The sequence below is a fragment of the Parus major genome, chromosome 1A, assembly GCF_001522545.3.
Source record: "Parus major isolate Abel chromosome 1A, Parus_major1.1, whole genome shotgun sequence".
NCBI classification, from domain to species: domain Eukaryota; kingdom Metazoa; phylum Chordata; class Aves; order Passeriformes; family Paridae; genus Parus; species Parus major.
Window position 1 is genome coordinate 44,493,709 of NC_031773.1, and position 25,395 is coordinate 44,519,103.

General features: G+C 37.5%; 1 protein-coding gene across 7 annotated transcripts in view; it reads right to left on the reverse strand.

The window, feature by feature from the left end:
• The window catches only part of ANKS1B (ankyrin repeat and sterile alpha motif domain containing 1B), a 409,682-nt gene that overhangs the window by 161,452 nt on the left and 222,835 nt on the right, over window positions 1–25,395 (reverse strand). For all 7 annotated transcript variants that reach the window (XM_015627528.3, XM_015627530.3, XM_015627525.3 and 4 more), the window contains one exon: window positions 2,441–2,539. In XM_015627528.3, coding sequence (XP_015483014.1) covers window positions 2,441–2,539 — 99 coding nt within the window. The remainder of the gene's footprint in view (window positions 1–2,440; window positions 2,540–25,395) is intronic.

A 25,395-nucleotide genomic window follows, 5' to 3' on the forward strand; every position in this document is an offset into this window, starting at 1 on the left:
AAAGAGGTATTTTAAAACCTTTACGACAGATTTGTTGCTTGATTTTTACCTTCCAGACTTATTCAGTGCTGCCTGAGGCTTTAAGGAGGTGCTTGATGGGTGTTTTTTAAAGCACTTCCACCTCAAAATATGAGCTAAAAACTATCTCAGGACAGGAAACATTATTAGTAAAACTAAAAATAACACCCTCAGCAATGCCATTAAGTAAAAAATTCATGGAGTCATCGAGATTCAAATTAAATGAGGAACAGAAAAGAGGTACATGTTCAAAACAAACAAACAAACAGAATTTTTATTTAATGAGATTCAAATTAGTGAGACACCAATTACGGTTTGAGGTCTTAATATATTTAGATGGTATGCACTATTTTGAATGCAGGATGACAGAGCTGAACTTATCAACACAATGAGATATACAGCAGTGTTTCATGGTTTGTTGCAGGATGTGAAAGTATTTTATGTCTTTAGCAAGCTGTTTTGAATACAACACGGGTGTGTTAGATAAAATTAGATAAAACTTCCCGTGATCCTAATTTTTGGGCTCTATAACATACCTTCAAAAGAACTCAGTTTATATAGGAAATAATGTGTTTTTACTATGTAAGCTTTCTTACATTGCTGAGTCATTTATGTGGAGAAACATGACACACAGCTTCAGCTTGCAACTTTGTTTTGGTGTAACATCTTTGCAGCAAAGATATGTTAAAACATGGTCCTTAGGGACTGCCTTTTTAGCTCAACAGGGAAGGAGCTAAAAACTATCTCATTCATGCTTCGAGTTTCAAGACATCCTGTGTTACTTAATTATCTTTGGTTCAGAATTTATCTGAGTAACTGCATAACCATCCTGTTCTCAACTGGTTTTCAAGAGTACCTCTAGGTCTCGATTGTGTCTCTCATCAAGCAGATTTTAAAAGGACTGCAGTTGTAGTTTTAGAACAGAATCTGCTCTCAGCATTAGTAAACTCTCCAAAAGCAGACAATATTAGCAATGTTTTCATAAACACCAGCCAATGAGTGCAGATAGCACTATCATGATGATATATTAACAATTGATTCATTAATTTTGAAGAATGTAAACAAGAATACATGAAAGTGTATCTCTCTAAGAAGCAAGAAAAACAGAATAAACATAAAATATCATCAGCTATGAGCTCAGCTAAAGACTACAAAATTTTTGCTTGAATGATAGTATTGCTGACAAATTCATAAATTCATCTATTGAACTTTAATATCTTTCATAATTCATCAAATGCTACTTTTAATACCCTACTTCTTGTACCATCTATCTCATTTGTCTAATATGGTACATAGAAAATTATTATTTTTAATGATTTTTGATGTTTCTGTGCACAGACTCACATTGTAGTATGTATGGATTAACTAACACTTTCAGATTCAGAAACTACTTCACAACTTCTGATTTTCCCATACCAAAGAAACCCTTCTGCTCTTTTACAAGTCATCCATCCAGGAAGCCTTGATGCATCAAAAAGCCTTTTCCAACAAGGTCTGCTTCATGATTTGAACTGAAAAATCCTTTAATAACTCTTGTCATTCTTCAGTATTATGAAACATCAAGTGGACTAATCTCTACTTTCCTCGATTATTTCCCACATACTGCTACCAGAACATTCAGTGCACTTTACACTTGATTTTATTCCTGCCTTAGTATTTTGCACAAAGTATCATCATCACATGTGACAGCCTTCTGAGCCTTACTGGTGCCCACTATTCATCATTCACTTATAAAATTTTCCAAATTACTGTAGTAATTTTCCATGCTAAGTCCACCATCTCTTGTTTGGAAAGGTAGTAGAAGCCTCCTTGTACTGGAAGGAGTATGGAATGGAAGTAGAAGTGATAAATTCTGGTATATTCTACCACTGGTTTTAAAATCTAGAGTTTAAATTGGCTAGCACTAAAAATGATTGGGAAAGTGGCTGTAAGTCTTTCTGTCTGCAGCTGAGAAGCAATTCATATACGCAGCAGAAAATGAAATATGCAACCTGCAGGAAGTCTCTGTATCTCACACAAAAGCCAACTATTAGGAAAACAATCTTTCCTCTAATGCTTTTAAGTACTTATATAAAGGGCAAACTATTTCCAGGGCAACTGCTATGTTAAGACAGGCATTCTGGGATTCATGGACAGCCTTATTTACACATATGTAATGTCAATCTATAAATAGGCTGAAAGGCCAGAAGTAACTCAAATACACTCTAAACAACCATCATGTCAAATTACTGATTACACTTTCTTTTGTCAACCACATCTGTATGAAGGGAGTCCGTCATTATTTTATGCCATATTTGCATATGCAAAAAACATGTCTACAAAACCAGTGGAGTTATATCTATCTCTATTTGAAAAAGTGTTTTAAATAATGTGAATACCACAGGGGTTAGTTCCCTCATTTGTATAATAACAGAAGGTATACCTTTGGGAGAAGCTGGATTGCTTGGAGTATTCTCTGCCTGTGCCCAGAGTTAAGGATTCCTATTTCCAAGAGATCCTGGTCCTCCATCACGTTGCTTCCCTAAAAATGAGGAAAAAAGTTGAAATAAAAATGAAAAACTTAACAGATGCCCTCAATAGCCTAAAAAGGCCTTTCTGTCACATTTGAAAGAGAACACTTGGCTTAACTTATAGCATCTGACAAGAACAATAAAATACTGGTTGCACTAATTTTCACAATAACAAAATATGGTGGAAGGTGCTCGAACCAATGGACTATTGCAACACTGCTGGCAGCACAGTGGAGAAATTGTACCTCTCACTCAAGCCAAATACCAGATGTGAACACTCTTTCATTTGGAACCAAGGACTTGACTACACAATTGTTCAGGAACTCTCAATTTTTTCAATTCACCTCCTACCTCACCTAGCTATTTATGATGTTCATTTTTCTCTGGACTGAGAAAAGAACCCAACACAGAATAAGATGAGGAGAGTGGATGAGGATAAAATTATTTGTTTATTGATAGCAAAATGATGAAGAAAGGGACAGGTATCAACAAATTGTGCAGTCCCCATCCCCCTAAATTTAACTGTACCAGTTCAGTCCTAACTTGTCACTGCTTTTATCTTTCTGCTTGTAGGCAGGTCAAATAGTTCCAAACATTCAAATAGCTGAAAAAGACCATCTGTTCAAATAATATACAAAACAACTGGCAAGAAAAGTTCAATAAATAAACCTCCACAATTCAAACATCTCTTCTTAGGAGTTGTTAGCAGTAGGAGCTACACAAATAGGACAATACAATTCAAAAATTCAAGAAGTCTGACATCACCCAGTAAGTTCAGCATTTAAAGGTCAATTTTCTAAAGAGCTTGCAGTGACTATTGGAGGAATCATTGGAGGTACAAAAGTGGCTCAAAAGGGGAATTTCAGATGGATCAAGTCAGGATTGCTGGCAATCTTGTATTCCTTTTTGATCTCATAATTTCATAAAAAAAGTCAGCTTTTAAAAAAAGTATTTAATTTTAAAAAAGTTTCTAACTGTTACAGTTGAAAACAAAACCTGATAAAACAGAAGACCTGTCCTGATATCTTAGCCCTGTTGGGGTTTCATGACACTAATTGGCTAGAAGCAAGAGTTCTTACTTGTGCTCATCTAATTTGATCATGAAACAGGCTTTATGTGAGCAAATCTGTGAAGACTTCACCTCTGCCTTTCCATTTGGGGCTTGCTGCTTCGGACTTAGCACAGCTCGCAAGAAGTGGCAAAATGAAAAGCAAATAGGCACGTAAGAGAACATGCTTAAATGCTTTGCTGAGTCAGGGCTTAATAAAGGATATGATTTCTTTCTGAATATAAAATCTCCTGTTCCAAAGCATCATGGATTTCTTTCAAAAATCACCCTGGAATATGAAAGACTTCACTCTGTTCAGCTGCTAAATTTTCAATGTGTTCAGATGGACTGATTAGTTTACAGGTGCACCCCTGAGGACTTCCAAGTTCTTCTCCACAGAGTACCCTGCAAAATCTAGGTGAGGTCTTTTTAAGAGAATTGAGGAAACCTTGCAAAGCTATTCTATTTTATGCTATATTTTACAGTAATTGTAATGATTTAAGGCTACAAGTCTGCAAATCATGCCCTGAAACAATTGGTGTGCAGCATGCAGAACAGGGCAGGCAGAAACCTTAGCTCTACAAGGAGAGCTGTGCAATGATGCCAGATTAAATAGATCACCCGGTATAAGTGTGCACACAGCATGGGCTGTGCAAACAGTGAGAGTGATTAGGTGGGGGTAATACCCCCTTCATCTCCCTGGTAAACACATAAAAATTATAATTTCCTCTTTCTGCCTTCCTCTTTTAAGTAACCAAAAGGAGGCTGTAAACTTACAGCAAAAATTATTGAAAAAAGCAATCCATTTTGGGCTGGATTCTCCAGTGGCTGGAAATAGCTAGCATAAATGGATTTAAGGAAACTGAGCCAACTGAGGATCCAGTCCAAAACAAAGGCTATGCACTTCCATTCATTTTAATAAATGCATCTATTTTGTTTGCAGCTACTGCTTTCACTTCATTATTTAACAGTTTTTTAGATTTCACCTTCATTACTGCATGATGTTTACACATAATCACAGTGTAGTCATCGCTGTTTACTGATGCCAATAACCTTGGCATTGGCTTCAAATATTACAATGTTTAAAACTCAATTAAATTAACAGGCACAGGAAAAATATTTGCACATAGTTGCTGCATCACAGATAAAGCATTATTTTATTAATTCTTTGCTATTGTTTTTTTCCTTATGTATTATTTAATGTATTTTTTTAAAGTATGTCAAGGTTACAAAAGCAAATATTTAAAACTAAGGAAAGCCTGGAATTCATGTTGCCTCCTTATTCCCAGTTTAATAAGGCAACAACCTTGTCTTTGAATGAGCTCAGGTTTTAGAGCTTTGCTGTGTCAATGTTAAATGTCAACAGCAGCAGACACTCATCCCTCCTGTAAAACTGATTTTATTGTCTTCTGCCATGGAGCTAAAACAACTTTTCATCTTTCCATAACAGCAAACCAGGAAATTTAGATACTCAGTATAATCCACTACTGCTTAGCATAGAGGCATAAACTCATATTTTATGAAACTATGTAGTAGAAAGCTGCTGTTTCGTTTGCAGAAATACTTGCAGAAAGAAAGAGACTATCCCTCACAGTCCTACCTCCCTCACATTGCCCTCTTAATCCTGTTTCCTGATTTTTTTTTTACCTGATTATTCCTCTCGTGTTCCTCCAGTCCCTTTCCATAGGCTCCTACACGGAGAGTGAAGAAAAGCTAACTTCCTTCTGCTGCAGAGTAGCTACAAGGGCAGAAACTCTGATCTTAGCTTCCATTTATTATAAGCTGGGCCAAACGTAACCCCAATTAACTTTACAGAGATGACATGGTAAATGTAATTAAAATGAATATGAATGCAAGACTGTCTTGTCACATTATTTCATCCTTAAAAATAGTTGAGCTACATTAGTTAAAATATTCACCAAAAAGAAATTATCCTAATAGACACCTAGAGAATTTGAGCCCAAAGATTTATGTTTTATATGCTTACATGCAAAACAGCTTCTTATAACAGGAAATATGGGGCAGCAATCTCTGCTGAGCTTATTATGCTTTCTGTAATGAAAATATGAAAGACTTTGTGATACTTTAGTTTCTTAAGTCTATAGGAAAACTTAGTTGGAATGAAAACTTCTTGGAATTAAAGCCATAAAAAACCGTCAAAATTGTTTATACAAGGACAGATTCAGATCTATTTCACTTCAGTTTACAGTGTTCAAATGCCTGTCTTATTAATGCATAATATTCTAATGAACTGGAAAGATCCTGATTCTGAGTTCCAGTAAGATAAGAGAGTATCTGAAACCCTCCACCCCCAGATTTGTGGTTCTGCACAACTCCTAGGATTATCTTTTTCCCTGTAAGCACACACAGGAAGCTAATCTCCTGAGCAAGAAGGCAGTGGTTTCACAGAACAGTTGGGCTCAAAAACGAAGGAGAAACTGCATGTGGGAGACTGAAGGCATATGAAAAACAATATAATTTTAAAAACCCAGAAATTTTGCCAAATTCTGAGATAGTTCCTATAAATGACTTCAGAACAAAATGCATAATGATACATTATAAGATAAAGATGTCACTGGTATTTATTTGGGTTGTTTAATATAAAATCACCTCTGGAATTATCCACTAAATACAGTCTTACCCAAAAATTCTGGATTAGACCTAAGCACCCATATGCATTCTACCTCCTGCAGGAACTAAAGAGCTCTGAAGATTTGTGCCCAAAGATAATAAAATACAGTGTCTGAAGAACATATTAGAATGCCAGGCATCACTATATGTTTCACATTCCTCCTCTTGTACCTATGTTTTTAATCTTCCTTCACATATTTTCTGTGCTGGAGAGCTATAATGAAAAATTCTAATATCTGGTTGTGTCACCTAAGAAAATGGTACAGAAGCTTTAAAATAGCTAGCGGATGTATTACTAGACCTATCTGGAAATTCAGCCCCTGAAGTTGGAAGAGATGAGCTGTGGGGAACAAAAAAACTGACTGAAAAAAGAAGAACAAATTGACTTTGAATTTAAAGCTTTCTTTCTATCCTGCAAAGGAAAAAGACTTACATAAGAAATAGAAGATTTGGACACTTTTGGATTTAGGCTGGAAATGCCAGCTTTACCAGCTCTTTCAGTGTTCATCTGTGGCAGCAGAGGAGGAAAAATAGTAAATCTGGTACCTAAAGCTGTTGTTCAACAGATAGAGTCAAAGTCATTTGCTGTGCAGCCATTATTGAGACCAAGGTTAGCTGGAGATACCAAGTGCTACTGGGGGTAACAACAACTTCTGGTAATACTTTATGCGTCTGATGTACTGGAAGCTGGTTTGACAAAGAACAGGATTGATGTGGGTAAGGAAAGGATGACTTCTGATGTAAGTACAGGGTTGAGGGGGCAGAGAGGTGCTTGCATCACTCCCAGTGTGAAGGGACCATCTCCTTTACCCTCTCCCAGCCATCCATATAGTAATCTGCTGCATCACAAACATGAGATCAGAAGAGACTGAGGAGTTGGTGCAGGTGGCATCCAGCACGCAGCAGTGGGCAGGATTGTGTGCAGGTGTATGACAGACAATGTCTGGTGGGTGCTTGAAGTGCCTTGCCAATGTCTCCACCAGAGTGTATCACACCGAGCCTCACCCTTAATGAACTGAGACCTGGCACTGCAGGAGCACAGCTGGGGGATTTCAGTGGAGTTGGGCAACAGGCCTCATACTTCGGCTTACGGAGCTGCTGGAGATATGGCCTGGCACAGAAAAGAAAATCTGCTGGGTTGTACACTTAGCTGGAGTATCCAAGAGTACCATTACTCCTGTCACTGAGATAAGAGAGGTGGGAACAGGGCTGGAGCAGATGGGAATGTTCTTCCATTATACATGGTTGGAGACTGAAGTCAGAGAGAGAAAACTGGTATCAACAGCACCAAAGAGCTCAATTCTTCCTTACTTCCATCCCAAATGCATAACTGGTGAGGAAGGGAGCAGATATCTGGTACCAATGGGAATAAGGACTGTTACAAAACACATCCTCAACAGCTCACTTGAACAAGCCTTCTCAGCCAGAATTGCTCTGTTTCTCACCCACCTAACTCTAATATCCTTCCAAACTTGAAATAGTGGCTAAACTATCCTCTGGCTGGGAACAAATGAAAGACATCTCCCAATGTAATAAAGAACACACTGAATAACCAAGACTTTTTCACAATCTAAATCATATGCCAAAAGGTTTTTTCAAACACAATACAGTCTTTCCACAAGATAAAAGTATTTGTTTCTTAGAGACTTTCAAGAAAGGACTAGAGAAATGTAGCTTTCAGTAATAAGCAGTGTTTCTTATTAGTGCAAGATTTTCAGGCAATATGTTACATATTTAATTTCCAAACTAGAACTGGCAAATGACCAGAATTTAGCAAGCTTCATTATAAGTGAAAAGGTTGCCTCTCACTAGTATTTCCACTGTTAACATGAAAACAAGATCTGTAAGAATGATTACTGAATTAAATGCCCAACTTGTACTTTCAGGTCAGAAAGATTTATCAGATTCCTTAAGATACTGCAGACATTATTTCCTCTAAAAACCTGACAATATTTTTTTAAAAAAGTCCCGTGCAGAAGCAAGGAACTTTGTCTTGGGAGAAAGAGATTGATTATAAAATATGTTAGGAAGAAAGGATCAAGCAGATCGAAAAATATTCATTTGATATCATTCTTCCAAAATTAATTTAGTGTAAAGCTACTGATGTTCATTCTCAATCCTCACCTTGCTCTATTTCCAGTCTTTACATTTATGGCTTACATAGCAATTAAAAACCCCACAAAACCAGGGAAAACTGAGTTTTCCATGTCTATGTCATTTAGTCAGGAAGTAATAAAAAACGACTAAATGTTAACTAAAAAAAAGGCCATTTCACTCATAGATAAGGGTGGGATGATAGCATTTCTATGTACAAATTTGCAACCTGCAGAAAAAGTGGTGATGTGACCCAGGGCCAGTTTAAAAAGGAGTCCCTACAGACCTGAGGCCCACATGACTTAAGCTTTAAAGATCTCTCTCTGGTTCACATTCAGCTCTTCCAGAAATGAACCTGAAGCAACCAGTGCCATCAAAAGCTTTTCAAATATTGACAGCCAAATGATCATTTAGTCAAAGACCTTTCACACAATAGGAATAGTTAATTAAAGTGTAGTGGTAATTAAACAACATGGATAGCTGGGACAAGGATCTTTGTAAGAAGAATTTCTGCTATTTTTATCCCTCCTCCTTGTATCACTGATTCATTACAACCAACACAATTGTCACATGCAAATTAGCTGCACAGATAAGGTGGCAATTGAAAAAATTACCTCTGATGTCACACTTGGCCCACTTAATTGCTAATGCTGTGGACCCAACTCTGTCTAGCTATTTAGTCATAACAATTCAATAATATAATTATTAATACTTACCTAAATTACATCTTAATGTCTTGAATGTATATTGTGAAGATAATTTCACTTCATTTGAGTAATGAAAATTCCAGAGAGTCTTTATTGTACCATTATTCAGATTACTTGCTATAAATGCTTCTTAGCTTGGATGCTAAATTTCTCAAAGGACCCACTTTAAAAATCAATATTACTAGGAGCTAATTATCAGACTTCTAAAGTCTTAGAAAAATATTCCTTTCTCCAATAAGTGTATAAGGCTGTGGAGTGCAGAAAAGGACAAAGATAATATTTTCAGACTTACCAAAAATGTCAAATACCTTCTCTGTATGTAACATGGAGTTTTAACCAGCCAACACTAGTGGTATTGTAACAAATAAAGAGGTGATAATAAAATAACAAAGTAACTTTTGTAATAAAATTTGGTGTTGATTGCTGCCAGACAACATGCCTTCTCTAAGAGCAAATTAAACCCAACAAATCTGGTGGCCTTCTGCAATGTGGTTACAGCACTGGTGGATAAGGGACGGACAATTGATGTCCTCTACCTGGATTGTGCAAAACATCTGACACTGTCTCACACATCCTTGTCTCTAAGCTGAAGATGCATGGACTTGACAGATGCGCCTCTCGGTGGGTAAAGAATTGGCTGGATGGTTGCATTCAAAGAATTGTTGTCAATGGCTTGATGTCCAAGTGGAGAGCAGGGACTAATGGTGTCCTCAGGGATTAGTGCTGGGACTGGCACTGTTTAACATGTTTGTCAGCAAAGGGATGCCATCCAGATGAACCTTGACAGGCTTGGGAGGTGGGCTCATTTGAACCTCATGAAGTTCAACAAGGCCTAGGGCAAGACCCTGAATGTGGATCAGGGAAATCCCAAGCACAAATACAGGCTGGGCAGAGGATGGATTGAGAGCAGCCCTGAGGAGAAGGGTTTGGTTGACATGACCAGGCAATGCATGCTCACAGACCATAAAGCCAGCCTTATCCTGGGCTGAATCTAAAGAATTGTGGCCATCAGGTCAAGGGAGGTGCTTCTGCCCTTCAACTCTGCTGTTGTGAGATCCCACCAGGAGTGTTGCATCCAGCTCTGAAGCCCTACGCACAAGAGGGCTTCAGTCCAGCGGACTGAAACCTCTAGTCCAGAGGAGGGTCATGAATATGATCACAGGGCTATTCCTACAGAAGGAATATCTCTTCTATTAAAGCAGGCTGAGAGAATTAGGGTTGTTCAGCCTGGAGAAGAACTATGTCATCTTTCAGGTCCCTTCCAATCCAGCCTATTTTATAAGTCTATAATTCTGTAATTCCATGAATCTATGAAATGCAAAAACTCAGTTTACCTCCCAGAGTTCCTACACATGTATTTCCTTCCCCATATTTTTATCAACTGTAGTCATGTGTTTTAAAATGTGAGCCACCCAAATCACCCCAGAGAGCACAAAATGCAGAGTCAAAGATATGAAAATTTCGGGCAGGATCCACATCTTAAAAATAGGTTATTGCCAGAAGGGGCCTGTCAAATAGCAGAAAGGAAAACATACCCAACAAAATACATAAGCTTTCACACACTTACACCCTTAAGTTATGACTGACATCTTCAAGCACTTGTTCACCTCCTGCCTGCAACTGAACCTTGCTTACACTGGTGGCTTTGCCTGTGGGCTGCCTGGTGTTCAAACTCCCAGTTCAGAGCAGACAGAGCAGCTAGGAAACCACGTCAGTCCTTTGTGGGAGCCTAGAAAGTAGGCCCTCCTCTGAAATGCCATCAGGGCTTGATCTGATAGGAAGTCTCAGAGCATGCCCAAGGCAGAAACAGGAGCACAACATGAACTGGCTGCTGCTCTTTCTTAAAATGTGTCAAAAGGAGGAAGAATGGCTTTATCTTTCTTATAGAAGAGCCCACCTGTTAGAGGATTCATGCAGAAGGTGGGAGATAAGATTGACCTGTCTTTCTCATGCTCAAATTTCCTAAAAACAGAGGAAACTATGCAATAACTATTAGGAAAGGGATATCTGGATTTGAGGAGGAATTGCTCATTGGTCCTGCTGAAACTAAATTGCTGTGAGGTTTAGTCAGTAAGTCAGAAAGAATATTATCCATTAGACCAGTGACAGCTGGTTGTGGTAAATCAATCTTCTTGTGCTGTTTCTAGAAATCTTTCTGGTTTATATCTAGTGACTGCCAAAAAATAAAAGCAGAAAAAACCCTAAAAATGCATGACTTTCTTTCATCCAAGTATCCTAACTTCTAAGCTACAGGCTTATGCTTGTATTTCAGTTTGAAAGAGCAATGAAGCAGATGTCCTTACCCAAAGGGTTGATTCACATGTCAAGATCCAGGGTGCAGGACAGGAAATCCAGATTCCAAGTAGTGTCTATCTAATGGAGGGATGCAAGTGGAGGCAAAACTTTCAGACATAACTCCTGCTTCGGAGCATCTCTTCTTAGCACTGCACACCCTTTTTCCACATGCCTTTCTCTTCCTGTTAAGTTATGCAGGGTCTTGTTTGCCTAATTCAGTAGTAGGCATCCTGCTCCCAGAAACAGGAGCTCTACAGTCAAACATCATGATGCGCACAAATCGCTGCTACTCACTGTGGTTTTATTATGGTCTTGGAGGCCTAACTTGGCTGTATTTTTAGTCCACTCTGTGTCCTGCAGAATGAAGGCACTTCCTAACTTTCAGGTGCCCAAACCATTTTCAGGACTTAGCTACTAATAACTGGAGGTTGCCTCCTGGTTTGTTTAATATTACTAAATATAATAAAATACAAAGCAGCTCCCAAAAATGAGAAATACTGGAAAATGTGTTTTCTACATACCACTGATTTGTTACGCTTAAATGTATTTTACAGTCCACCATGTTGCTTTTGATATGCAGCTGTGCAGCAAGGGTAAAAGGTAAGAGACATTGTGAAATTATAAGAAATTGGAATATACTACTTTTCTCTAGCTAAATATCTGCTTATTTCATTTGCCTGCCAAATATAGTTGTTATATTGAGGAATCATTTTAACATATTCTTACAGACTTTGTTTGCTAAGACAAGCACTAAGGATAGCAGGATTGAATAAGGTTTTGTCATTTCCCACCGCACACAAATATCTTTTACATGTGAATTTCCTTATACAAACCTCTGTGATTTATTTCCACAGTATGTACAGGGATATTACTAGCCAAATCCCTGAGGCCCAAGAGGTAAGAGGAGATGGTCTCCATTTTCTTAAAACGCTTTCTAAAAATAAGAGAACATTTGATTAAGGGTTGACATTTTTCTTTTCTTCCTTTGCTTGTTCTTGTAATTCATTTCACATGGGAAGTGGGCTGTGTGTTTTCTTATCCCTTCCAACTCAGCAGCCAGGAGGCTGGCTTTGCGGGCCCACTCCCGTCACCACGGCAACCAGCGCATGGCTGTGATGCGATCCCATGCGCTTTGTGTCACTACATGGTGCTATTGTTCTCCAGAAACCATTTGGAGAGACATGTCAATATTGCCACAAAGGAGGATTGATTATCATCCTGCTGGTCATCCTGTGCATCATGCATGGACTGCTGCCTCACCTTAGGATGTGCTTCACTTCCCCCATGCAGCGACTTCAGGAATGATTGGTTTGCACTGTGAAGCCTATGTTTGGCACCAAGCAGACCCTGCTCCTCAGAAACACTGCAGGGAATCTGAATTAAACCTGCAGTTCAGAAACATCAGTATGACCACACTAGGTGAGATAAAAGGTCTCCTTAACTCATTGATTCAGTGTTTCTGCTATTGGCCAAAACTGCCCAGAAAAGGAAAATAAAACAATAATTTATCTCATGTATATATTTTCTGCACTCTCATCTTTGGCCTAGTTTAAAGTTAAGTACATGGGCATTTATTTACACCAGAGACTGAGTGATATATATATATATACACGCCCAGGAAGACCTGATTTTCCTAAATAAAAATCTACCATAAATTTGAATCAATACATGAAATCCAGCAGCTCCTTAGCATTTGGAGGAAACTGATTTACCATGCCTTTCCTAGACTGCAGCAAAACATGCCTGCACTGCAAAGCTTTTTTTTTTTTTTTTTTTTTTTTAATGTGTCACGGAGATGACAGAAAACCAGACTATCTTTCTTAAAAATTAACTTCAGGAAGATATATTCCACAAGAATAAAAGTAAAAGAAGTAAACGCACACCCTTACAAACTGTGTCATGATGGCAGACCAAAACTTGTAGAGACCATGGAAGAAAGGATATTTAGAATCATCCTCCTGTACTTGGCACTGGTGAGGCCACACCAAATTCTGTGTCCAGATCTGGGCTCTTCACTACAGGAAAGACACTGAGGCGCTGGGAGCAGTCCAGAGAAGAGGAACAGAATTGGGGAAGGGTCTGGAACACAAGTCTGATTTGGAGTGGCTGAGGGAGCTGGGGGTGTTCAGCCTGGAGAAAAGGTTGCTAAGACCGTAGTGCTCTCTACAGCCATCTGAAAGGAGCATGCAGCCAGGTGGGAGCCAGTCTCCTCCTGTGTTACAAAGAATGGGACAAGAGGAAATGGCCTCAAATTGCACCAGGGGAGGTTTAGATTGCATATGAAAGAAAATTCCTTCGTTGAAAGGGTTGACAAGCATTGGGACAGAGTGCCTAAAGAAGTGGTCGAGCCACAATCCCTGGAGGTATTTAGAAGACACATAGATGTGGCATTTAGGAAAATCATTTAGCAGAGGACTTGGAAGTATTGGGGTAATGCTCATACCTGATGATCTTGAGTCTTTTCCAAATGAAATGATTTTACAGAGACATAATTACAGACTGGTTTGGGTCAGAAGGAATCTTGAAACATCATCTAATTCCTGTAATGCACAGGGACAATTTTCATGTTGCTCAAAATCACTTTCAGCTTCATGAATGAGCCCAAAGAATGAGAGAAACACATTCCATTTATGCTAACCTTATCTAAACAGAAAAGGCTCCATTTTGGAAAATAACTGGGCAGCCACTTGTATGTTAGAAGTGCACTCTGGAATGATTCACTACACTTCTTAGTATTTCTTTTTCAATTCCTGACAACATATTTCTAATATTACACAGTATCATTTTATGCAGCACGGTGTAGCTACGTCATGGATAATGCAGCAACTGTCACCCAGAACCTATAAAAAAAATACATGGCTACCACTTTGTAGCTGTCAACTGGACCTCATATAAAATATTAACTACCACTGGTTTCAAAATAACTTTCCCACAAATTTTAAGTATCTTGCCATTAAACAAAGACATTTATAATTCCAAAACCTAAAAATAAACAAGCACATCCAAAAAATAAACAAATGGAAAATCAGATTTCTGTCTAAGCCAGATAGCAAATTACCTATTTTATTTCTGCTTTTTCCCTTCATATCTGTTTCTTTATTCCTGTGCAACTTATTCCCAGTCCAAATATTTTAAGAAACAGTTCTAATATTGTGACCTTTCTTTCTGCACATTCTTTGCTTCATTTACATCTTTTCACTCTTTTTAAAATGTTCTTTTATTGTTTACCTCAAATGCAACACAAAAGCAGTAATTAGACTACCACAGTTCTGTGTTTTCTACTAATACCTGAGTTAGAAGTTACAAATACTCACAAAAGCGTTTTTATACCAGTCCATAAATTAGTTGCATATCTAATGGAAGGCATAATCTTTTATTACAAGTAAATATAAGGAAAAAAAAAAAATCCACCAATCTGAACACACTTGTTCAGAGAAATGCACTATATAACTTGTGTTCAGTTGAAGCAAGTACTGGCTGTGAAACCTAAAGTCACATATTGGTCTCATACACATAGTCCTTAGCACCTTGATATAGCCCTCTGAATTCTCCATCCTGACTAGCAAACAGTATTTGTCCTCAAGAGTCTTTTCTATAAAGGTAAACTTCTGCTTTTTGTCCAAAGGGCTGATTATTCTTCTCATGACATACTGCATTTTCTTAGAAATCTGAATTAACGTGTTCAAAACTAATGAGGGGACAGCTTGATATACTCTTAGGATAACGTTCACTGTACACAGACTAACTCAGTTGCAAAACACCATGGAAGGATTCTGCAATGTTGCTACACAGCTGATTTTTAAGGTGTTGGGATATCTACTGTCAAAGTCCATTAATCTGGCACTCTAGTACCTCATTCCCTCAGTCACAGGGAAACCTTCATGAAGGTCAGTCCACCTTTTATGGCACCCTTCTTGATGCCATTGTGATGAGTGTTTCCACCAACCCCTTTCTATACAAGGACACTGCATGTAACAACAAACTAGGGATTCTTTGGGGCCTGCTCCTATCCTAACTCAAAACAAGGGTTTTACTGACACTTTACACATTGCTCCAAGAGCTAGCCTTTTTTAATTTAATTTTTCTTTGCAGTAAAAGAAACTGCTCCTAATAGTTTGGTGAATACTCGTGAGTTTCCCTTGTCCCTCAGACCTCTGATATTTGGTCCGAACACACCAATGATATCAACAAATTGCACAGCACAACAGTATACTCCTGATCTGGTGAGACAAGATTGTGGGAGACTGTGACTTCACTTGAGGTAATTTCTTGATTCCAGTACACCTTCCTAAAAGGAACAGTCACTGCAATGAATAAAACAGACGAAACAGGAGTTACTAATCCCCACTACATATTATAAGAATGTCACGAAGCTACAAAATATCAGACTGCAGATTGTTCAACACTGGCTAACTACCCTTCACCCCAGGTTACATATCCCACATGGCCCCAAACACGCACTATAATTATATTTCTGAATAATCCAATAATTCAGTACAGGAGGATGGATTTTACTTGGAAAATAAGGCAGCTGATATTTCTTTTTTTAGCCTTTATCGTTCTCTGTGTGGGTCCATGTCTTATATATAGTTTACCATTGAAGACCTCAACAGTAAGAATGACTCATTTTCTTCAGATTTTTTTTTAGACATTCATTGAATTAATATTAGACATCTCCAAACAATGAATTAATGTATTTTATAAGACTCCATCAAAGCAAGGTGGCATTTTAATACCCATTGTACAGATAAAGAATTAAAGTAGAACAAATTAGGGCTAGAATTAAAAGAAAAATACAGTATATTAGTTCTCAATGCATAAATGCAGGGATTGCTTTCTTCAATTTCAATAAGTAACTTACTGTTTATCTACATATGTATTCAAGGGACGACTGCAGTTATATTCAGTTTTAGCTGTGAGCACTCACACTTCAGCAAATCAAAATCTGCTCCTTCCTTTCGCCATGTGTATTAAAGGATTTTGAGTGTAATAGTTTTATCAGACAAGTTTGTCACAATTTGTAGCTAGCTGTCCAGGTAAATATGAAGCCTGAGATACCCTGGAAAATGGAAAAATCAGAACATGGAACTACAAAGCATTCTGGAAAGCATGGCCAACTCATCTAAAGCCTTGCACTCATTTAGATGAGTGTTCTTGCACTCATTTAGATGAGTGCAAGAACTCATCTAAAGCACAGACAAGGAAGCCAGTTTTCACTCATGACCAACTCTGTTGGTTTTGAGGTGGGAATAAAAAATCACTGTGAAAAACATACAGTTAGGTGGGACCACTGCTTTTTAAATCAAGTAAAAACGTTTTATGTTAGTAAGAGAACATGGATGGGAAGCAGACATCCTCTGTCCCCTCTTTGTTTTTGATTATTTCATCTTCTTTTTTCCTCTCCTTCCCATCTTCTCTTCCTTCCTCACTCCCTCCCCTGGTCCCTCTCTCACTATTTTGATTTGGAGACCAAAGAAAAGACATATGGTGATTTCTTCTTAGGAAAGAGGAAATGGAGAAAAGGAGGACATGGGCCGCCCAAGAAGAGCCCAGACTGCAGGAATGGTGAGGCAGAAAGAGATCTCAGATACAAAACGAATTCTGGGGGAAAGGGTCAGACACAAAGAACCTCAGAAATAAACAGAAAGGAAGAGTGGTACCCAGGCAGCTCTAAGGAAGACAAGAGGAATGTTAAGAAACTGTTTCTGCCCTGAGTTTGGTTTATGGAATAAAAAGCATGACTTAAAAATTAAAATAATGAAAATTTACATTTAGCAATCTGATAAACAGAAAAAAATGTTCCTGATTAATTTTCAAAAAAAAAAATTGAATTAACTATTAAATACTTGCTTTGTTATTCTGCACTATTTTTAGCTTAAGTCCAAGCCTTGCCATTGACTTAATTCAGAATTGAACTGAAAGTACTCAGTGGGATTCCTCAGGTAATCTGGCTACCTCTGACTCCCTCCTGAGAAAGTGTTCTTCCCAGCTAAAGGCACTTAGAAATCTGGACGTCAAAAGTTAGACAAAAGCATATAATTGTCCACAAGATAGCTCAAAATACACAGATATTTCTATCCCAGGATCCTCTCCTGATTTCCTGTATGTAGGCCAACAAAGTTATGTAATTTCCCTCAGCCAGATAAGGGAATAGACAAGCATTTTCTCCAAACTCAAATTCAAATCAAAAGCTGACCTCAGAGAAGACCCTTAGATATACTGTCCTATGGATTCTCCATGGACCACGCTGCTTCTGCATGTCCTAGCAAATGTTTTCTTTATTCTCTTTTCCCCCGAGTCTCCATTTCTTATTTTTGAAGAATGAGGGAAATCAGAATGCTTTTTAAACAAACATATATTTGAAGCACTGTTAGGAGATAGAGGAAAATCAACCATACAAGCAGTGAGAGCAGAATTTTCTGACAAAAAGCTTGATATTACTGAGAATCATAGATTTGTCAGTATGTTGGTTCTTTGGTATAATATCCCACTCTTTCTCCATAACATTATTTTTCTAAGCAGAAAGCAAAGATCTGTTATTTCTACAGGCAATAAAAAAAGTACTTAAAAATCAGAATGTTAGGAAATAAAAAGCTCATGGACAGAATAGACACATTTCCAAATTCCAAGGGAGATGGAAAACAAAACAAAATAATTTGCATTGTCAATTTATCATTCCTTTCCGGCAACAAGGGGGATGCCTAGGGAGTTCAGAGAAGATAACAGGGCTATAATATTCATACTATATTTAAAAATGGATCAAGGCTAAAAACCAACTCAGTTGTGCAGTCTTTTATCTTAATGCAGGATAGCAGCTAAGAACTGCTATTTCTTTCTAAACACCATCTTAACTTACTTCAAGAAGTGGCCTTTCTATGTGATTGAAAGGGGAGCTGTTTGGGGAGAGGAAACCTCAAAAAGTGAAAAAGCTGGGAAATAGTTGTGAATAGTTCTGAAGAGAAGAAGCTATCAATCATTTCAGAGATTTAAGAGCTGTAACCAGCTGCAGCAAATAACATACTTTTTTTAAGTGTAAACTGTAAGACACCAGTGAATAACATACAGGTTTTTTTCCCTTCTTTCTGACTGCAAAGGGGAAAAAGTGCACAGAGGGGCCACTCTTCACTAATTTTTGGCTGCTAAGTAGGCATTCAGAGAAAACACCATTTGAGATTTATATTGAAAAGTTGATATGTATTTATCCAGTGTATTTTTATTCATGGTATCCTAGTTTTTAATATTTATTCACTTCTATTCACAGTAACGTTAACCTTCCACTTCTGACAAATACTTTGGCTCTTATATGTCAAAACTTCCATCTAGGTTTAGACTTTGGACCAAAAAAAATGGAAAAATTATTATTTAATCAAAGGCTTTCAACACAATCGAGATCAGGTATGGTACATCTTGCAAATTTAACCCATTGTTTTCCCATGAATAATGTTATTAAAGCATCACATTTCCAATAATTCAATGAAATAGTGCATAAGATAAGAATAATAAACATCTGAAAGATGAGGTTTCAGTTAAGTCAATGGCTGCATTTGCAACAAGTGTATATGCCTTCAGTATCATCAGTACTAGCCACTAAAGCAAATACAGTGTATTGCTGTAAGGAGATTTTATCCCACATAAACAATAATTTGGGTTTAATGGAAAAGATACAGAATAGAACATGTTCCATAGTGAATAAAATGTTTGAAATGTTTAATTTAGTCTTTTAAAGACTACAGAAGTAAATTACTTGGGGATTAAAAGTAGCATTTGCATTTCTTGTTTTACTGAAAATATATTTCAATCCAGACTGGGCTAAGAACAAGACCAGAGACCAGATATGAATTTCATTGTGACCTTGTATTTACAATGAACAAAAGCTTTCTGTTAATTCAACCAATTATGCATATGTGGAATAAAATCATAGTTTAGACACAGCAGCTTGCTTTGTCTACACTGGGCCTTTACTTTCAGCAGATTTAAGAATGTATCTTTTGTCCCATGTAAAATCAAGAACATCAAACTTTCTTACAACTGAGCTTGTGCTTTGACCCATGTGAAGCACAGGCAGTTTTAGGAGGTGACTTCTGACACAAAAAATGTGACAAAAGCATGTCTAATTGCATTTATTTATTTTCAATTGTCTCAAGTTATAACCTGAAGTACTATAGTTTTATGTTTTCTAGCTTTTTATATCCCAGTTTCTAAAATGCAAATGCATGCTCAGATGAACAGGCATTTTTTTCTAATGTTCCAGAAAAACATGTACATCACTTCTGAATGACAAATAAAGGCAGTTTAAGTGTCTCATTATTGTTTTAAATTAATATTGGGCTAAAGTCATAAAATTTAAGCAATGCAGCATTAGAAAAATAACCAAAGGTCTTATTTTAACTGCTAGTTCTTTGAAATATGTTCCTGTGCATACTCAAATCTCAGTACACTTAATGAGAAAGGAATTTTGAGGGAAAAAAATTAGTAAAGCAAGTTGTGATTGAAGACTCTCTCATAAGGCTTGTTAATAGGATGGGTGAACTGAGGTCACCCAGGTACTGTAACTCTCCAGTTCTTCATTTCCAAGCACGTAGAACATTTCATTGTAAGGAATTACCTTGTTGTGTAATATGTGTATCCAAAAACGTGAGTGTATGAACAGACAGAATGGACAGCATGGTCCTAAAGGCTACACAGGGCAATGACAAAATGCTTTTGTCATTGCCAAGGTTAAAACAGATGCTGGGGTGTCGGTACCATAAAAATATATGGGTATTTTGTGCAGGAGAAGGCAAAAAATTCACCAATATGTGGGAAAACAGAAGATTTCCAAACTGAAGGGCAGCAAATTTAGATACCTGAGAAATTTAGAAGCAGTCAGGCAAACTGTACCAAGAATGGCTTACTTGCATGGCAATTCTGGTACATCATTCTAAACCAGCTTTTAAAAGGTAGCTGCAGTTTCATTAGCAAAACTAAGCTCATCTCCCTTGTCGAACTCCTAGTTGCTTTTGACAGAAAATAATTTCTCATCTAAATCATGGGGGGCACAATGTGTTGTACAGTACATCTGTTTCTTTACTGGCTTTCTTTAAATAGTTCCTCTACTAACTGCTGAGTTACTTCATTTAGCTTTTATTCTCTTCCCATTACATCCCATTGCAGCATTCGGTATACTTCCCCATTTTCTCTCTACCAGTCAGTGCTAATGACAGTAATTTTCTGTTGCCAGCAACACCACCATACATTTCCTCCTTGATTTAGGCAAAGCTTGTATGGTGAATGGCTGAAGCCAAAGAGCCCAGGAGATTGGAAATCTATCCTGAGGAAGAATCCTGTGATTTGATGTACATATTAGTACTACATTTTTTTTTTTAGTTGTCCTCTAATAATTTTTTCATTCTCCAGAAGTTCTCAAAAATGATTGTTAAAGGATTGGTATTGTCTCTTCAGTTTCTTAAAACTCTTCATCAAACATCACCTAAGCCAGTTGATTCAGATATTCTAATTAACCAAGTGCTCTTTTGTCTGTTTGAAATATGATTACTCTCACTGTTTCTTTTCCTCCAGTTTCTCAGTGGTCTTTATTAACACTATACTTGACTAATTATTATATTTTGCTCCTAATGCAAAACTAAAATGAATTTTATCTGATTCCAGAAGTGGCTGTAGCTTTTTTAATAGTTCTTTTAGCTAAAGCATATTGATAAAAATTCTCTGAATATATTATACTCACACAGTTAATGACATTGCATTTTCCCTCCTATATTTTTTTCTTTTTGGCATTTTGATTATTTATCTGTTCTTTCACAATGTATTCTTTCTTTAACTTATAATGTTTCTGGGTTTTAATCAGCATTAATCCTTGTTCATATAACTACCCAAGCTTTTTTTACACCATCCGGTCCTCCTTCAAAGAAGATAACACGCCCAAGAATCACGTTTATTTCCAGTTATCTCTTTGCAGTCATTAATCTTTGCCTGAAAACTCCTTTAGAGTCCCACCATGCCATTATCTGCAATCAAGCCACTCTGTACTGGTCTGTCCTTTAACTTAGGAAATCTGTTATTGTCTGAAATTTATCTACTGTTCCAGATATCATTTAATTGCTTCTTGTTGGACAATGCTGTTCTAAACCAGTAATATATACAACTATATACTATGTTGCTTTGAAAATTTTTTTCATTCTGTTTGTTTTGTTGTTTTTCTTTTTTTTTTTAAATTTAATTTTATTTAAAATTATTCCCATATGGAATAATTAAGAACAAGCTGTAACTTCTTAATACATACAGGACATTAGTTTGAAAACTGTAAATAGAACTAAAAACTGATTGTCCTGTGAATCTTCAATTTTTTGCCCTGAAGCATAAAACTTAGATTTTCTGCCTTGTTTAATCTTTGCTTTTTCTGTTACTTTAAACAATGTTTACATTTTGTCAAGTTTTCCATAACTTTCATCAGTTACCAAGAACAACATCATACACATCACTCTATACACAAACATTTCTAATTCTTGAAGGTTTACCATTGCTCCTTTTGGTCAACATAATCAGTTGGAAGGTTTGGCCTCAAATATATAGCAAGAACATTTTACTAGCATTACACCTATTATTTTATGAGTTACTAAGATGTCATGGTTCATTCTGGTTATTAGAGTTTTCATACACTTTATCAAACTAGCTTTCAGATGAAATACTTGCTACAAGTTTCTCATAAAATTGTATTTAGGGTCAATAGCCAATTCCCCACATATGTAGTCTCAAAATACAGCTCATCAGTGTTTGTACATCAAAGTGAGGCCATTCTCTGCACTAGGAATGCTTTTAGCTTAAACGCACTGCTTAACATTAATATCTAACATATTGCTAGAACAGATGGGACTAATTCCAGTCCACATGTATCATATTCACAGATATATACCATGAAATAGTGTCACTGTTAGTGGTGACTGCAATATGATAGCTTCAACACATCTGGATTTGGCCCTTTGTTCCTAGGGAGGGTATGACTGAGACCAATACATTGCCGTGGACTTTGGACAAGCTCTTTCCTCTAAGACTGAGCTTAGCAAAGTAGCAAATACACACCAAGTGTCACTAACCTGAATGGCAGAGGTGACTGCAAAGATTCCACTCAAGATTCTGGCATCTGGATGGCTGACCAAGAGTGCAGCCAAAGCCCTGTCTCTCTGCCTTGTATGTACAACCTCATGTGGGACAACATTTAATTGAAGATGACCAAATATTCCAGAACAACCAGAGAAACCCTCACCTAAAGGTTAACTTAGCAGAACCTAACATACAGGTAGATGGACTCATCCCTGATTGTAACTTAAATATACAATTGCTACGACAGGTTTAGATGAAAACATACTCCCTCTGACTCTCAAGGGATCCACCACACCCAGCATCTCTTAATGAAGCCAACAGTCTGTTTGGAGGTGTGTTTCTTATGAATCAACTATTCAAGGCAAATACACAAAAACTTCATGTCTCTGTCAATTGATCATTACTGCCAACATTTTTATAAAGTCCTCTATTAAGTGCGGTATCAGTCCCCAACCTGCAGTGCTGTGCTTTTCACACACACACTACATATATAGATATATAAATATGAAGCAGATTCCTCTAAACTCCCTTTCCACTGGGGAATGAGCACTACCTCTCCACAGCTGCATGCACTCACACAGGATGAAGCAGACTTGCTGGAAACCTCAAGAGAGAAAGACAGTACAAGCTATTATTTACACATGCAATACTGGGTAGTACATTAATAAGCCCTTCTGTCTCTTGACTAGCTTGAGGAATACCATGACAGAAGCATTAACAGGAGCATGTGGAATGGCATTATTTGTTAGACCCACTGCTGTTGCAGGATGACAGGCACAATCTTCAACTCTGGCACCCACCTGAGCTCTAATTTGCAGTTTCTATAGTAAGGATTCCTACTAGGATGAAAAAGATCTTAACGCCTCAGGGCTACATGTTCTGAGGGAGGAGGAAAAGCTCTAATAAAAATAATTTGTGTTTTGTTTTCAGTGAACACTGTATGGATTCTAGCCCAAAATGAACCATCAAAAATTTTGTGTCTACATTATCGCTTAAGGAGATCTGGTGCAAAACCATCAATACAGCCTAGACAGTGGTTCAGCTGATCAGATGAATCTGTTTTAATTTATCCTCAAATAACTACCCTAACAGTTATTCAGCCACCCAGCTAAATTGCATTCTATGCTCCATTGGATTTAATGTCTGATTAGGTGCTTCACTTAGTCACCCACAGAAATGAATTTAGAGTCATCTGAGGTGCTGCAAATGTACATTGCTTGGAATCTGACTGAAGCTCCAGACAGATATGGCGATTTTACAGATCCTGTACCATACAGTCCAAGCCTACACAGATGTCCCAGTCATCTCAATTTCAATATGAGGGCAACTGAGCACAGTCCTAAACATCTACTGATGTGTAAATAGACATGTAATTGTTTATATTTGAAATTTAAATCTGCCCCATTCTCTTTGAGCTAAGGGGAAAGGTGGTCCATCTGAGGACCTACATGTGCAATGGTTACTGGGGTGAAGGAGAAGACTCAGAAGACACCAGAATGACAGAGATGCAAAAAGCCAAGGCGACACTGGTACTGAGACGAGCTCCACATTTTTAGTGTTAGGTTCTGTAGATCTGCAATGAAACTAAAAGCAAGTCTTGGGTACAAGAGTGAGGCCCAAAACTTATGAGTCCAGGAATATATTCTAAGATTTTATTAGATGTGTAGTAAATCTTAAACCACAGCTTATTCCAGCATCAGTGGACTCTGCTTGCTGTATATCACCAGCTTATCAACAGACAGTGTTAATATTGCCTTAAACAGTTCTTAATTTCTGGGTAAACTACACACAGACAATGTCTTCAAAATCTTCTTAGGGTCCAGATAATGCACGAGTACCCCAATGAGTCCCAGCAGTAGCCATTATGGGCCTGGAGAGCTGAAAGCCTGGATGCTGCAGAGCTTGCTCTGCTTGTTAGGAGTTGGCTTCTGGAAGACATGAAAGTCACTACAGACTAGAAGCCTTATCTAAACTTTTCCTCTTTTTCATCACTAGCCACACAGTTAATTTAAGAAAGGTGTTGGGAAACTGACAGGGACTTTTTTAGCTTCCATCTAATGTCTAAATTATCAATCTCTGCCCTAGATATTTTTGGTCAAAAGATCTGATGGCCTCCACAACTGCAGGACTTGGAGCTAATGCATAGAGAGATTTTCTTTTAGCTATGTTTCACTCTACGGAAATAAAATTGCTTCTGTCTTCTATACTTGATACGGAATTTAAGATCCTCAAGAGAGATTAAAGGCAAGAAGAATTACTGTGTATTCCAGAGGAGCAATTCCTAGGAATGACACCTGAGAGAAGAGAGTCTTCAGATAAACTTCTGCTAATCAACCTCCAGAACAAGTAAAAAAAAAAAAATAAAGAAAAAAATCAAAGAAAGGAAGAGTGAGGAAGGGAAAAAGAAAAGACAAAACTTAACTCAAAACTAGATCCAAAGCAGTCAGCTAAGGGGAATTGAGAAGGTAGACCATGCCTACCAGTGAGATACCTGGTCAATACTTCTGCAGGTAAGTTCACAGGACGAATACAATACAGAAAATTATTAGAAGGTAAAGAAAGGCATATACAAATAAATGGAAGCTCAAGACATCCATGTTCAGTTTCTAGACATGTCACAAACTGTGTAATTCAAGATTCATTTCAGCTGCAAAAGCATAAGGACACTACAGGAGCTCGGAGATATCACACCTGAACCTGAGCTGCTAATCATGAAGGGCCTGGCTGTCCCTGGTCCTCAGCAATATTGTCAGCCTTGTCTAGATCTCCTGGATTCCCTGTGGTATTTGAATTGGTACTAGACACCTACATTTAAGCAATTTACTTGATCTGTTAAACATTATGTCAGTAGGTATCCTGAGAATTAGTGCCTCTTGTACCAAATGTATGAGTTTTAAATCCCACCCTGCTGTCACTCTATGTCTCAGTTTTCCAACAGTGAAAAAGAGCGAACTAAAAAAAAACAAAAAAACAAAGCCAAAAGCAAACCACTTAT